This window comes from Protopterus annectens, chromosome 8.part0, assembly GCF_019279795.1.
Source record: "Protopterus annectens isolate FY-2018-M chromosome 8.part0, PAN1.0, whole genome shotgun sequence".
Classification (NCBI taxonomy): domain Eukaryota; kingdom Metazoa; phylum Chordata; order Ceratodontiformes; family Protopteridae; genus Protopterus; species Protopterus annectens.
The window spans coordinates 866,590,588-866,602,984 of record NC_056741.1 but is presented as its reverse complement, the minus strand read 5'-3'; the positions used below and the strand labels follow the sequence as shown (position 1 = coordinate 866,602,984).

General features: G+C 39.2%; 1 protein-coding gene across 5 annotated transcripts in view; it reads right to left on the bottom strand.

Moving 5' to 3' along the window:
- The window catches only part of HDAC6 (histone deacetylase 6), a 1,533,697-nt gene that overhangs the window by 523,289 nt on the left and 998,011 nt on the right, over nt 1-12,397 (bottom strand). For all 5 annotated transcript variants that reach the window (XM_044080374.1, XM_044080376.1, XM_044080377.1 and 2 more), the window contains exon 19: nt 4,653-4,786. In XM_044080374.1, coding sequence (XP_043936309.1) covers nt 4,653-4,786 — 134 coding nt within the window. The remainder of the gene's footprint in view (nt 1-4,652; nt 4,787-12,397) is intronic.

Genomic DNA, 12,397 nt, shown 5'->3' with positions numbered 1-12,397 from the left:
ACCATTCAGTGGGCACAAAGCCTGACGTGAGGCTATGATTGAACATGGTGCTTATTTGGGGAGCCAGTTTGTTCTGAAGTTCATGTAAAACGCAGCCTGGGATGTTGTCCAGCCCCATGGATGCTGTGTTTTTGGCTTTAGGGAATGCAGCTTTTACCTGCGTAGTTGTGATTACAGGGACTCTGCATTCCTCCTGTATAGATATAGGCCATTTACGGGGTGACAGGGGGTTAAAGTTAGCACTGAACCTATCTGCCAGGATGTTGGCAATACCAGTTGGTTCTGTAATTTTCATGCCGGTGTGCAGTAACTCAGAGCAGATCTGGTTGCTGCCATTGAGATTCTTGACATAGCTATAGAATGCTTTGTGGTTGTCCCTAGAATCAGTGGTGTTTTTGTTTTCATAGCTATCGTTGGAGGATCTTATAAGGGATCTCAACTTCTTACTGAAGCTAACCAGGCAGCTCCTCCACTCATGGGATTTTACTCTCTTTTGCAACAGTTTCTTCCTTCTGTTGTAGAGTTTGTTTATGGCAAGGGGACCACCAAATTGGCTTCCTTTTTTTGGAGGATAGCACCTTGGCTCTGTTTGGGATAGCATGATCCATGCACTCGTAGGTGCTTACAGAGTATATTTGTGTAGGACTCAGCAGTCATAACTGTACCATCTGCATGGTTGTCATGAAGTTCACCACTTCTGTCTTAAGAAGCATGAAGTTGGCTTTGGAGAAATTTTTTACCGTGGTTTCCGTAATGGGGTGGGGGCGAGATGTGGATATCTAGGGTGATTAGCTTATGGTCGGATCTGACCAACGAGGAGTTGACGTCAGGTGTGGAATACCGGTCACTCATGTTGGTAATGACTAGGTCTAGGATATCGTTGCCCCTGGTGGGGGTGTGGTTAAGTTGATCCAGGGCATTGGAATTTATGAATTCTAGAAAGTGTTGAGCTAAGGAGTTGGTACATGAGTAGCTTTCCCAGTTAACGATGGGGTAGTTGAAATTGCCCATTATTAGGGTGTTTAGTTGAACCCTAATATTTTCCAGTATATCAAGAAAAGAAGAGTGGGAATCCTGGGACATGGTGGGGGATTCGTAGCAAGCTACAATTTGGATTGCAGTTTTGCCCAGAGTTAGTTGCACTTAGATAATCTCGGATACATTATGCTGAGCAACTAGCCTGGAGGTGTGGAGATATCCTTAATGAATATGGACACACCCCCACGTCTGGTGCTCCGGTCCAGGTTAGATGGCCAAAAAAGTGTAGTACGAGTTATAGCCTGGTAATGCAGGGGTGCTCTCTACAGCCTTGAACCAGGTCTCAGTCACTGCACAGATATCAATGTTCTCCATTTTAAGGAGTGCCTCGAGAGAGTGAATTTTGAGATTTAGACTTCTAGCACTGAGTAGCATTACCCTTAGTTTTTGCTTGCCTGTTCCTTTTGTTGTTGTTGTGTCTTTCGGCTTTTCCCGGTTAGGGGTCGCCACAGCAGAACTCCGGTCCGCTAATAATTGGCAGTAGATTTTTTACGTGCAGAGTTGCCGGCCCTGACGCACAACCTTCAACAAAGGTGCACCCATTCACGCATGTCTCCACACAGAAGACGCTCTAGCTGAGAATCGAACAGGACGTCTTACTGTGAGGCGACAACCCTACCACAGCACCACCACCACAGTTGCTGCTTACCTGTTCCTGTTATGGTGGTGAATTTGTCATTTAAACCTTGCCTAAAAAAAGGTACTACAGAGGCAGCAAGAGCCTTAGCCAGTATCCGGAAACCCAGGGGTGACAGATGCAGGCCATCTTTGGCAAAGCATCGTGGTCTGCTGACCATGTCGTCCCAAGCAAACAGATACTGGATCCCCTTTGAATGACCAGAAGCTTAGCCAATTGAAGTCAGTCATTTTGTCCTTGTATTGTGGCATCATTCTGGGCGATGGTCGGATGCTACTCAGGGCTAGGGTCATACCTGCCTGGGCTACAAGATCTTAAAGCTCTTCCATGTCTCTTTTCATGTAGTTCACTGAGGTATGTCTCAGGTCGTTCACACCAACATGGACAATGACAGAGTCATATTTGTACTTGTTGTGGAGTGACCTGAGTGCATGGGTTATGTGGCGAATCCTGACACCTGACAGGCAGCTGACAGTAACCTTCTCCTTGTTTACCTGGTAAGTGGGACATCAGTTTGCCTGACTATAGAGTCACCTATGACTAGTGTGTTGGGTATGTTGTTTTGCCTTATGGGCTGTGGTTGCGTGGCACAATGAGTTTCTGGGCTATGTGTCATTTGGGTTGTGCTGGCGGGGGGGAGAGGTTGTTTGCGTTTCTGCTTTGGAGGTCTCTGTTGCTTGTGCAGATTATTACTGAGAGCCTCCACGTGAATGCTTTTGTGTTTCTATGTGTGGAGTTTGGTGGTGTAGGCTTAGTGGGACTACATGATGAGTGTGGTGCAAGTGTTTACCTTCTCCTCTTGACTTAAGTTCAGTCTTGGTTGGAGAGAGCTTTACCTCCAGTTTGGCTAGATAAGTGCATCTCTCAAAGGTTGTAGTGTTGGGTGGTAGGAGGAGAGGGTCGTCTGTGTACATAAGGCAATTGCTACATTGCCCCAAGATGCCCAGATTCATCATATAGACAGGAGAGAACACTGGGAGCCGACACCTGGACATGCCTGAATAAGAAACTATTTTCCTCTAAACAAGTGAGGAAAGTGAGTACAAGAGCTGTTTTTCTCTAAACAAGCGAGGAAAGTAAGTACAAAAAATGTTTTCCTCTAGGTGATGAGGAAGGTTGAGTGCTGCAGTAATTTGTAGCTTATTTAGTGCTTACAAGTTCTGAACAAGTGCTGAGCATGAATAAGCAAATTCAAGTGCTAAAGCTAAGAATCTGTATCTGAACTAGACTAGTTATAGGAAAGAAACAAGTGCAAATGCGAGCTTTTAAATCAGATAGTTGAGAGAGATGCAACTTCTCCCCTTAAAATCTGGGTTGGTCAACTTCTGAGGGGAGTCCAAATGTCTTCTTGGTCTGAAGAGGAGTGAAGACACTTGAACTGGCAAGATGCATTGGACTGATCCCTGCAAAAAGCTTCCTGCCTCCTCTGTCCTGCAGACTGAAAATGTGGATGACTAAGGGACTAGAGAAAGAAATACCTCTGGCTGAGGTTTATGTTACAGCAATTAAAGTCAGCATGTGCAGAATGGTATACAACTGTGTCAGTGCTGATTTTGACATCAAACTTATGATTAAGGGCACTGGCCCTTGCTGCCTAAGGACAATGTCAGCTAAGCAAATACCAAGCAAATTAGCATTTAACCGAAGTCCAGCTGCCTGGCCTTCAACAATGTGGCCAATATAATAATTAACCTGAGGCCTGAGATAGTTCTTGATCTGGTACTCCAGAATCAGGAACAATTACGAAAACTTTCAGGGACAATCAAGAATACTTTTTAAATTATTATTGCTGTGCTGCGGTAGCGTTGTCTCCTCACAGTTAGACGTTGCCCATTCGATTCTTAGAGCGTCTTTTGTGTGGCGACATGCGTGAATGCACGTTCCTTTGTTGAAGGTTGTGCGTTAGGCCCGGCAAGCCAGCTACTGCCAATCATTAGCGGACCGGAGTTCCGCTGTGGCGACTCCTAACCAGGAAAAGCCGAAAGACACAAAAAAACTTAAGGTGGTGATAAAATAAGCAAATGTGAATTAACCGGAATTTTCTGAAGTAATATAAGGACTCATTACCATTATTTATCAAGTTTAATACATCTCTTTTTCTCTCCAACTTTTCAATTTTGGGAGGGAATAGGAGGGGCAGAGCAAAATTTTGAGACAAAATCAGGGTGTCCCTGATAATCAGGAATGGCTGACCATTATGCCAGATATTGAGTTTCTTGACCTTAAAAGCTGGAAAGCAGACATCAGTAACACTGTTGCCACCAACCTCCAACTCTAAGGCCAAATGTATTCTCTTCATTGATAAAACTGTTTTCGAAGCTGTTAACACAGAAGGCAGGGTTAATGCTGGAGAAATCTACCTCAAAGGATGTGGTCCCAATATTGAGACCACATCTGATACTGAAAAATTTGTTTATGCAAACAACTGCACTTGCTGGTTCAACCCCTGCCTCACCCTGACTAGTACTCAAATGGGGCCCAGTGAGAAGAACTAGGATGCTGGGACTGTAACTGACAGCAATGAAGAAATATTACGTCTGCCTTACTAATGGAGGGAAAAGTAATGGACATCTTTTGTTGGGCCTTAATAAAGGTAGCATTCATCGTTTCACCCGTGTTCCCCACATTCAGTTGAAGCTTTAAATGATTTCAATATGAGAAGTGGATGAAAAGCTGTAAATAGCACAATGCATGAAACTCATGATCTTGCAGCATTAGAACCTGAAGCATTTCTTAACCATCCAGTGCTGTAAGAATGGGTGTTGCAAAACCAGTACCTAATGCATCACTTAGCCACCCACTGCTGAAAAAACTGATATTGCAAGACCAGGACATGATGCATCTTTTAGCCACCCAATGCTTTAAGAATTGATGTTGCAGGACCTGATGCATGTCGTAGCTACCCACTGCTGTAAAAATTCTCTTAGCAGGCAATCATTTCAAGAATAAACAAAAGTTCTTAAAACAGTTTACTTACTTCATCTTGTATCCCATCAACTTTTGAGCATAACGTGCAGACAATGCAACTGTATTAAAGAAGCAAAATCCACAAGCCATATTCTTCTCTGCATGATGCCCAGGTGGTCGCACAATTGCTACCCCATTCTGTGCCTGTAGTGGTGAAAATAAACACCGGTTATAGTTCATACTGACATTTTTTTAAATGCTGTCCTCACCCTTCAACAAAACTTTTACAGCATCATCACCCCTGTAACAAGCTAGAGACAAAATTAAAAGCATTCAGCATTCACCTACAAAACATTTAAAGGAAGTAGGAAATGGATGGTACGTGTACCACAGAATGGTTGTAAATTCCTTCTCCACTGAACATAACCTCTGAATATCTAATTCTTAAGTGTCAAAGCCATTCAAGATACGCATGCTGGTGAAGCTCTAAGACTTTAGGTTCAAATTTCATTACATAATGCCCTAGGTAATCAACGTTTCCTGTAATAAACTGTGAAAATTCTAAAGCTTATCATGATGCACATTGCTATTCCCACTAAAGGAGACTTAGTACCTTAAGTCAGTCTCAGTCCTGAACAACTGCATGCTGTAGCAGACTGCAAACTTTTTCTAGACTATTAGTGCTTGATCCTTCAGATAATTTTTTAATTGCTTCTGCATTGAGATTTGCATCAGTAAACCCTAAAATGTTCAATTACTTCTGAAAAATCCCTTTCTAAAGCTGGATAATCTTTAGTGCAGTTAAACTGTAATACAGCACGAGCAATCAAGAATTCAGAAACTGATTAAAGGAGTCAAAAGCTTGCTACGGATGGCAGCGACAGCACCCAATGTCAATTCCTCCTCTATCAATGGCAGTGGCACACTGCAGTCAGTCCCTTAACAGGACTTGGAAATTAACTTGGCAACAGAAATTCTGCAAGGAAAGCAAAGCAAGGCAAAAGATTGGCACTACTGGACTCTACTGTTAAATATCAGTTAGACATAAGACAGTGACAGTAATAAAGAGAAAACAAATTTGATTGAAAAATGGAAGCACAACACCTAAGACAGCATGGAATCAAAACAGGAGTGCCATGCAAAATGAGTAAAAAACAAGAGATCATTGCTGAAAGGAAAAAAAAAATACTTGACTGTGTAGAGAGCAGTCCAACACAAGAACCAAAGCAGTGTGTATTCAAATTAAGGAGGCAATTCTAAGTTAAATACATACAATAATTCCAGACCTTTGAAAGCATCTTAGCCTGTCCATCAAAACCAGACTCTGGACATTCCACTAGCAAGGAAAGTCTGTACTGGCAACAGTCTTCACCTCCTACTGGGAAGGTCACAAGGAAGCTTCTCAAACACCACCAAAATTTAATTTTTCCTACGATGATTTTTATGTCAAACATTAAATATTTGATGATTAGAAATTCAATTATGGGAAATTTCAAAGGAATAACACAAATCCGTGTGTCTACATATACTCACATGTAGATAAATATATGGGTTCCCTTCAGATGACTGAAGTTTTAAAACTTCGAATTTCATATGGCCGAGACCATATGATAAATGTTTTAAAACTTTGAACATTCTGAACGGAAATCTCCATACAGCACGGAACAGGAAATTCTCCCTTTTCCTTGCTGCAGTGTGATCTCGGAGTTGGTATATTTAAATAGCAGGGAGTGTGGGGGGTGCAGGGGGGTTTGCCCCCCTGCAAAAAACTCCAGGAAAATGGTTTTGTTTTTATTTCAGGTGTTCGAAGTTTTGAAACTTCAATCATAGGGTCTTGGCCTTATAAAATTCAATGTTTTAAAACTTTGATCTGATGTAGACTCAAATATATACACATATATGTATTAAATACACACATACACACATACACACACACACACACACACACACACACACACACACACACACACACACACACACACACACACCTATAAACACACAGACATGTATACAAATACAGATATACACAGACAGGTCCTACTTTGACCCATCAAAATTATGTTTCAATGAAAAGTAATACGGCGAGCTGTTTGTCGTGAAAGTGCACTTTTGCCAAAATGCACTTTCTCGAAAAACAAATTAAACGAAAAAAAAAAAAAAAAAACACAAACACAACACTTACCATATTTATGCAGGGGGGCAAGCCCCACAGCATACCCCATGTTCCCACTACTTTTGTATTCTCATGTCAAGATCGCAATACAGTAGGGAAAATGGAATATTCCCTTATCCCCACTGTGCCACGATCTAAGCAACAGCCCCCATTAATGTTCGCTTAGATGCCTTTTCGAGAAAGTGCATTTTGGCAAAAATGCACTTTCGTGAAATAAAGCTCACCAAATTACGTTTCGGTGATTTCGTTGGGTCGAGGTTGACCCACACAGACACATATGCATACTATATATATATAATATATATATATATATATATATATATATATATATATATATATATATATATATATATATATATATATATATATATAAACCAAACACAAAAATCCAGAATTTAAGTAGGCGCGTGCTGTAATATAATATCCAAAAGCCAACCAACAGCACGTAAAATGCAGCCAGACTGGATAAAAACTCCAAAGACCAACGATCAAAGGATGCATTTAATCTCCAGTAAATGCGAAAAAACCCTTTTCAGCACGATAAAGTGCCTAGCATTTGTTTCACAAAGTCAATCCACAGGGGACCAACAGATAATAAAACACCTTGGCTCATTTATTTAGGCAAAGGCTCAAACCAAAAACGACTATACAACAAACAAACATAACGGAAACTTGTTCTTGAATCACCAATTACATTTACTTCGAAGGTGAACTTTATAAACAGAAGCAGGGAGTCGCAATGGGGGCAGTCTGTGCGCCTCTGTATGCCAATATCATTATGTGGTCATTGGAAGAGGAATATGTACAAAATTCCAGATACTACGTTGGTCATTATATGCAAGGTTCCTAGATGACATTGTAATTTTATGGAATACATGAGATCACAATTTCATGAATTTATGCTGTCTTGGTTCCACCACTACTTATTTACGATTTACTCATTTTGTACATGACAAAAGTTGCAACTATTTAAACGTTACTATTTATAAGGAAGCAAGTTCATACCAGTCAAACAGCTATAGAATATGAACCTTTTCGAATTCTTACCTCCATTTCCTAAATAATCATCCATTACATCAGAAGAGGTCACTAGTAAAGGGTCAGTATGTAAGACTCTCCAGGATGACAACAGATGATTCAGTGGTTCTATCCTAGGAGGACAAAAGATATCCATCCAAGGACTGAAGACAACTATTAAATTAAATGACACTTACAGTTATACATCTGCAGGGGTGGTATATATTGCCATCTGCGGAGGATGTGGTGCTTATTATATAGGAAAAACTGATAGACTATTTAAGTCATATTTACAAACATTTGAATGACATTCGTACTTGCAACGAAAACAATTCTCTACACAAGCATAGTTTAAAATGCTCAAGAGCTTACACACATTCTAATTCTCAGTTTTGGCAAAAGAAGCAGAAAACCCGAGGGGTGGACTGTGGGAAACACTCACTGAAATGAAAGAACTGTGCTGGCAGCTTAGATTAAATGCACAGGAACCAACCGGCTTAAACGAGAACGTGTCCATCTCCATTATGTCAGAAATAAAAGCTATGGACCTGTAACTATGAAAATAATGGAAGATTTTATATATAAATGTATGTGTGTGTGTGCGTGCGTGCGTGCGTGTGTGTGTGTGTGTGTGTGTGTGTGTATATATATATATATATATATATATATATTTTTTTTAATTTATATTTCATGATGAACTAATAGTATAAACGTGTCATCATCATTAACTTAAAGGGGACGACATCTGTGTTTTCACCTGGAGAGACATTTTTGTATTTTGTTTATAAGTAGATCCGAGGTTACGCCTAGCTTTATGAGCGCTTGAGCGTATTGTCCTTCGGATAACAGTGATTCTACGAACTGATCGACTTGATAGTTCAGGTTATTTTATGGTTTCAAGGCGATCGACACCATTTTGACATGTCCGTTCCATATAGGACATGCCTAGGATCTATGTACAAGGTTCTAGTAGGTGTAGGCGATGGTTTTGCCTGCAATGCCTAAGTTACACGTTTACTTCGAGTATGTTAGCTTTTTATTATTTTTATTTTCTGTTTTGGTTTGCCTTATTTGGTGTTTTTTAGTAGTCAGTGAGCTTTGAATACACGCTCTGTATTTTGTGTCAGTTGTGGAATCATCCACTATATTTATTTACGGTGAGAATCAACCATATGCCTTTTTGATGTCGTCCCCTTTAAGTTAATGATGACGACACATTTATGAGCACTGTAGTTTTGTCCCAAGATGGTGTAGCATGCTGGTGATGTAGTGTAAGAAGGAGCGTTGTTTGATGTATTATTTAAATGGTGCTGATCGGTATTTTTATAGCGGTAAGTGCAAGCTCAATGTTTGGTCCACCTGTTAAGCGATTTAGCTTAGCACAGCGAAATGTATATATGTCTTTTATATGGAATTGTTCTATGACAATGTGTGCCTGTGATTCTGTTGTTCCTTTTATAAGGACCTTTTTAAAAGAAATGTTTTTTACGAAAGTTCTATTTTTGTATTTTTATTTTTCATTTATGTCTACTATAGTATTTGAAGCAGTGTGCACTTTAGTCTTTTAGCAAACATTTCTTAGTGTGTAACGAAGCAGTTCGCATTGTTTAGAATGCGTTTTGCACGTGATGGATTGTTTTTACTTGTATTTCATTTGCCTCTGTGTAATGATTTTCTTAACCAATGGGAGGGTGGGTAATGTTATAAAGACAGCTGTTTGAACTTTATTATTGTTATGCAGTCTGAAGAAGCCACATGGCGAAAGCGCTCACTGTTATTAAAAGGATTTGTTGCTCCACATTGCTAATGCTAGCGTGGTGATTTTCTTTTCTGAAAGTTTTGGTCTTTGAAGAGTGGATTTAGTGAAGGGCTCCCTTTCACTATACTTTTTGTAGCCTGTGAATAATCCGTTGGTGAATACCGTTTTCAGAGTTGGATTTGGGCCGTTTTGCACCAGCACTCGCTGCTGTTTGGAATACTATTTATTGTCATTGCTGGTGTGATATCCTACGTTCAGGGGTAACGTTTGACTTTACTCTAATAGTATAAACATCCCGTTATATACAACTAAAATGAGATTAAGTGCCTAACACTTTAAGAACACCTATGTGACGTAGACATACTCAGGATTTCTGGATTTTAAGTGTATGGCGGGCTTGAATGATTGTTCTGAGAAAAAGTCCATGAAAAGTGATATGAATTAAAGCTTTGAACAACTTTGATTTGTTGTCCTTTGAATATGGACAATGAGGTTGAACATATAACAGAAATCCAGTGGACAATTTCAGGATCAACTGCAGAAAAACTCTTAAGCTTTGCAAAAGGTGGTGAGAATCCCCTTCTTACATTTGTGTCCTTGAATAAGGACTTTGAAGGTGAGAAAGATGAAATAAACTGTTTCTTTTATTAAGAACATACATAAAGTGGAAGATATTTTGTTTAAAATAAAGAAGTTACAGGCACAGAGACATCATATGAAAGCCTGTCTAAGAAATTGTGTGATTCTAAGAGGCTTAAGAATTTTAAAGATGCCTAATCAAGGAGAACGCTGCCCTGAATTGTCATCTAAGTGGGAGCAACTGAATTTGGAGACTAGCTTTAACTATATACGTCTCCTCATTGAATTTTCTGAAAAAGCGGAGAGAATTTTAAAAACAGCACTTAATTTTACAAACAGCACTTAATGATGAACAAAAGTCTCTATTTTTAAAGTTTCCACAGAAATTGGTAGAAAAGAAATTGGGCATGATCATAGAATCAGTATCTGTTTTTGATAATAAATTATTACGCCAGAAATGGAACAAATTGGAGAGGGATAAACAGGATTTTAAAGAAGGCCAAATATTTATTTGGCCTAAGACACATGTACAGAACTGGGGTATGAATATAGATCAACAAAATGCTCAGATTAATTTAGAACCTAATCAGAATAATGCTCCAAAAGAGACTGCCTCTTTAAATGAAAAACCCGAAGTGCGAAAAAAGGCTTCCGCACCTCTGATACCGGAAGTTACGAAAGCAATATCCACGAACATCACGCGATATTTGAAAAAGCGGTACCATCTACATCGGAAGGAACGTCTACACAAACGGTGGTGGCAATGCCAAATCTACAAATGGACTTTCAAGTTATTCCCATCAGGAAACGCTCGTTGAATCGAATGGAGGCACGAGATCGCTCGTACAGCAGGGGTCGAACCAAGAGGAAGGAACACTTATCGCCAGGTTACAAATGGGTAAAAAGGAGATGGGAGATGAATTCCCCTAGTGTGGAACATATCGAGAAGGGAACTTACTAATGGTGAAGCCAGTGTACTTAATAGAGGATTATCATTTATTCCCACACAGAATGCTGATATAACAGACACAATTATTGATTTGAAGATATTCAGTAGGAATGTACTGTTACAATTGTTGTTTAAGGGACATGACAACAATGAGATGGTTTTTAGAAAACCTAGTACGTTCATACCTCCTAGTAACCAGATAGTGGATGTTTTTGTACAACTTTGTGAGAAGGATTTATTTGAGGCATTTGATAAACGAAATGGAGGTAAGAATTTCAATTTAAGTGACAATGAATATGAGGCCTTAAAGGCATTACAGATGGATGATGGAATAATTATCAAACAGGCTGATAAAGGTGGTCTAGTAGTAATAATGGATGGGGATTACTACTACTGTAGGATGTATGAATTGTTGGGAGATGAAAATGTATATTCTAATATAGACATGAATACAATGAATGTTATGTTGGGGAGATTGGATGCAATTCTTTATGAGAATCTTCTGAATAATGAGATTACACAAGATCTATATAATTATTTTAAAGTGGAACATCCCAGAATACCTAGCATACATGGTCTACCAAAGGTTCATAAAAATCCAACAGAACCACCCATGAGACCAATTGTCTCTGGTAATGGGTGGAGTACACAACCCATATCCATATTTGAGGAAAAACTACTAGGACAGGTCGTTAACAAAAATAAATATATATTGAGAGATTCCCAACATTTTCTTGAAGATCACTCTGAATTTTTAGAGCAAGAGAAGGGCAGCCATAGAATGTTATTAGTAACTTTGGATGTCCACTCACTTTTTACCTCAATTCCCAATAAAGAGGGTATTGAATATTTAAGGGAGTATTTAATAAATAAGAGTGGACAGGAACATGGGAAAATTGATTTAATATGCCATCTTATGGAATTAATTCTGAGTAACAATATTATGTTATTCGAACATCAGTTTTATTTACAGAAGGATGGGGTGGCCATGGGCACCTCATGAGCGAACAGCTATGCTAACATAGTGATGGCTACCTGGGAGAATAAATATGTTTTGGGAAATAAACATTGGCCTCAATTCAGATTTTACAGGCGTTTTGTTGATGACCTTTTTATGTTATGGCAAGGTGACAGAAATATGTTATTAAATTTTCATACATATATTGATCAAAGTACTCAATTTTTGAAATTTTCTGTTAGAAGTTCCTATGATGAAATGGATTTTTTAGATGTTAAGATAATTTGTAATGCAAATGGTGAGTTTTCAACTAAGATATATAGAAAAGACGGTCATAGAAATGCGATTTTGCATAGAAGAAGCATGCATCCCCAACATGT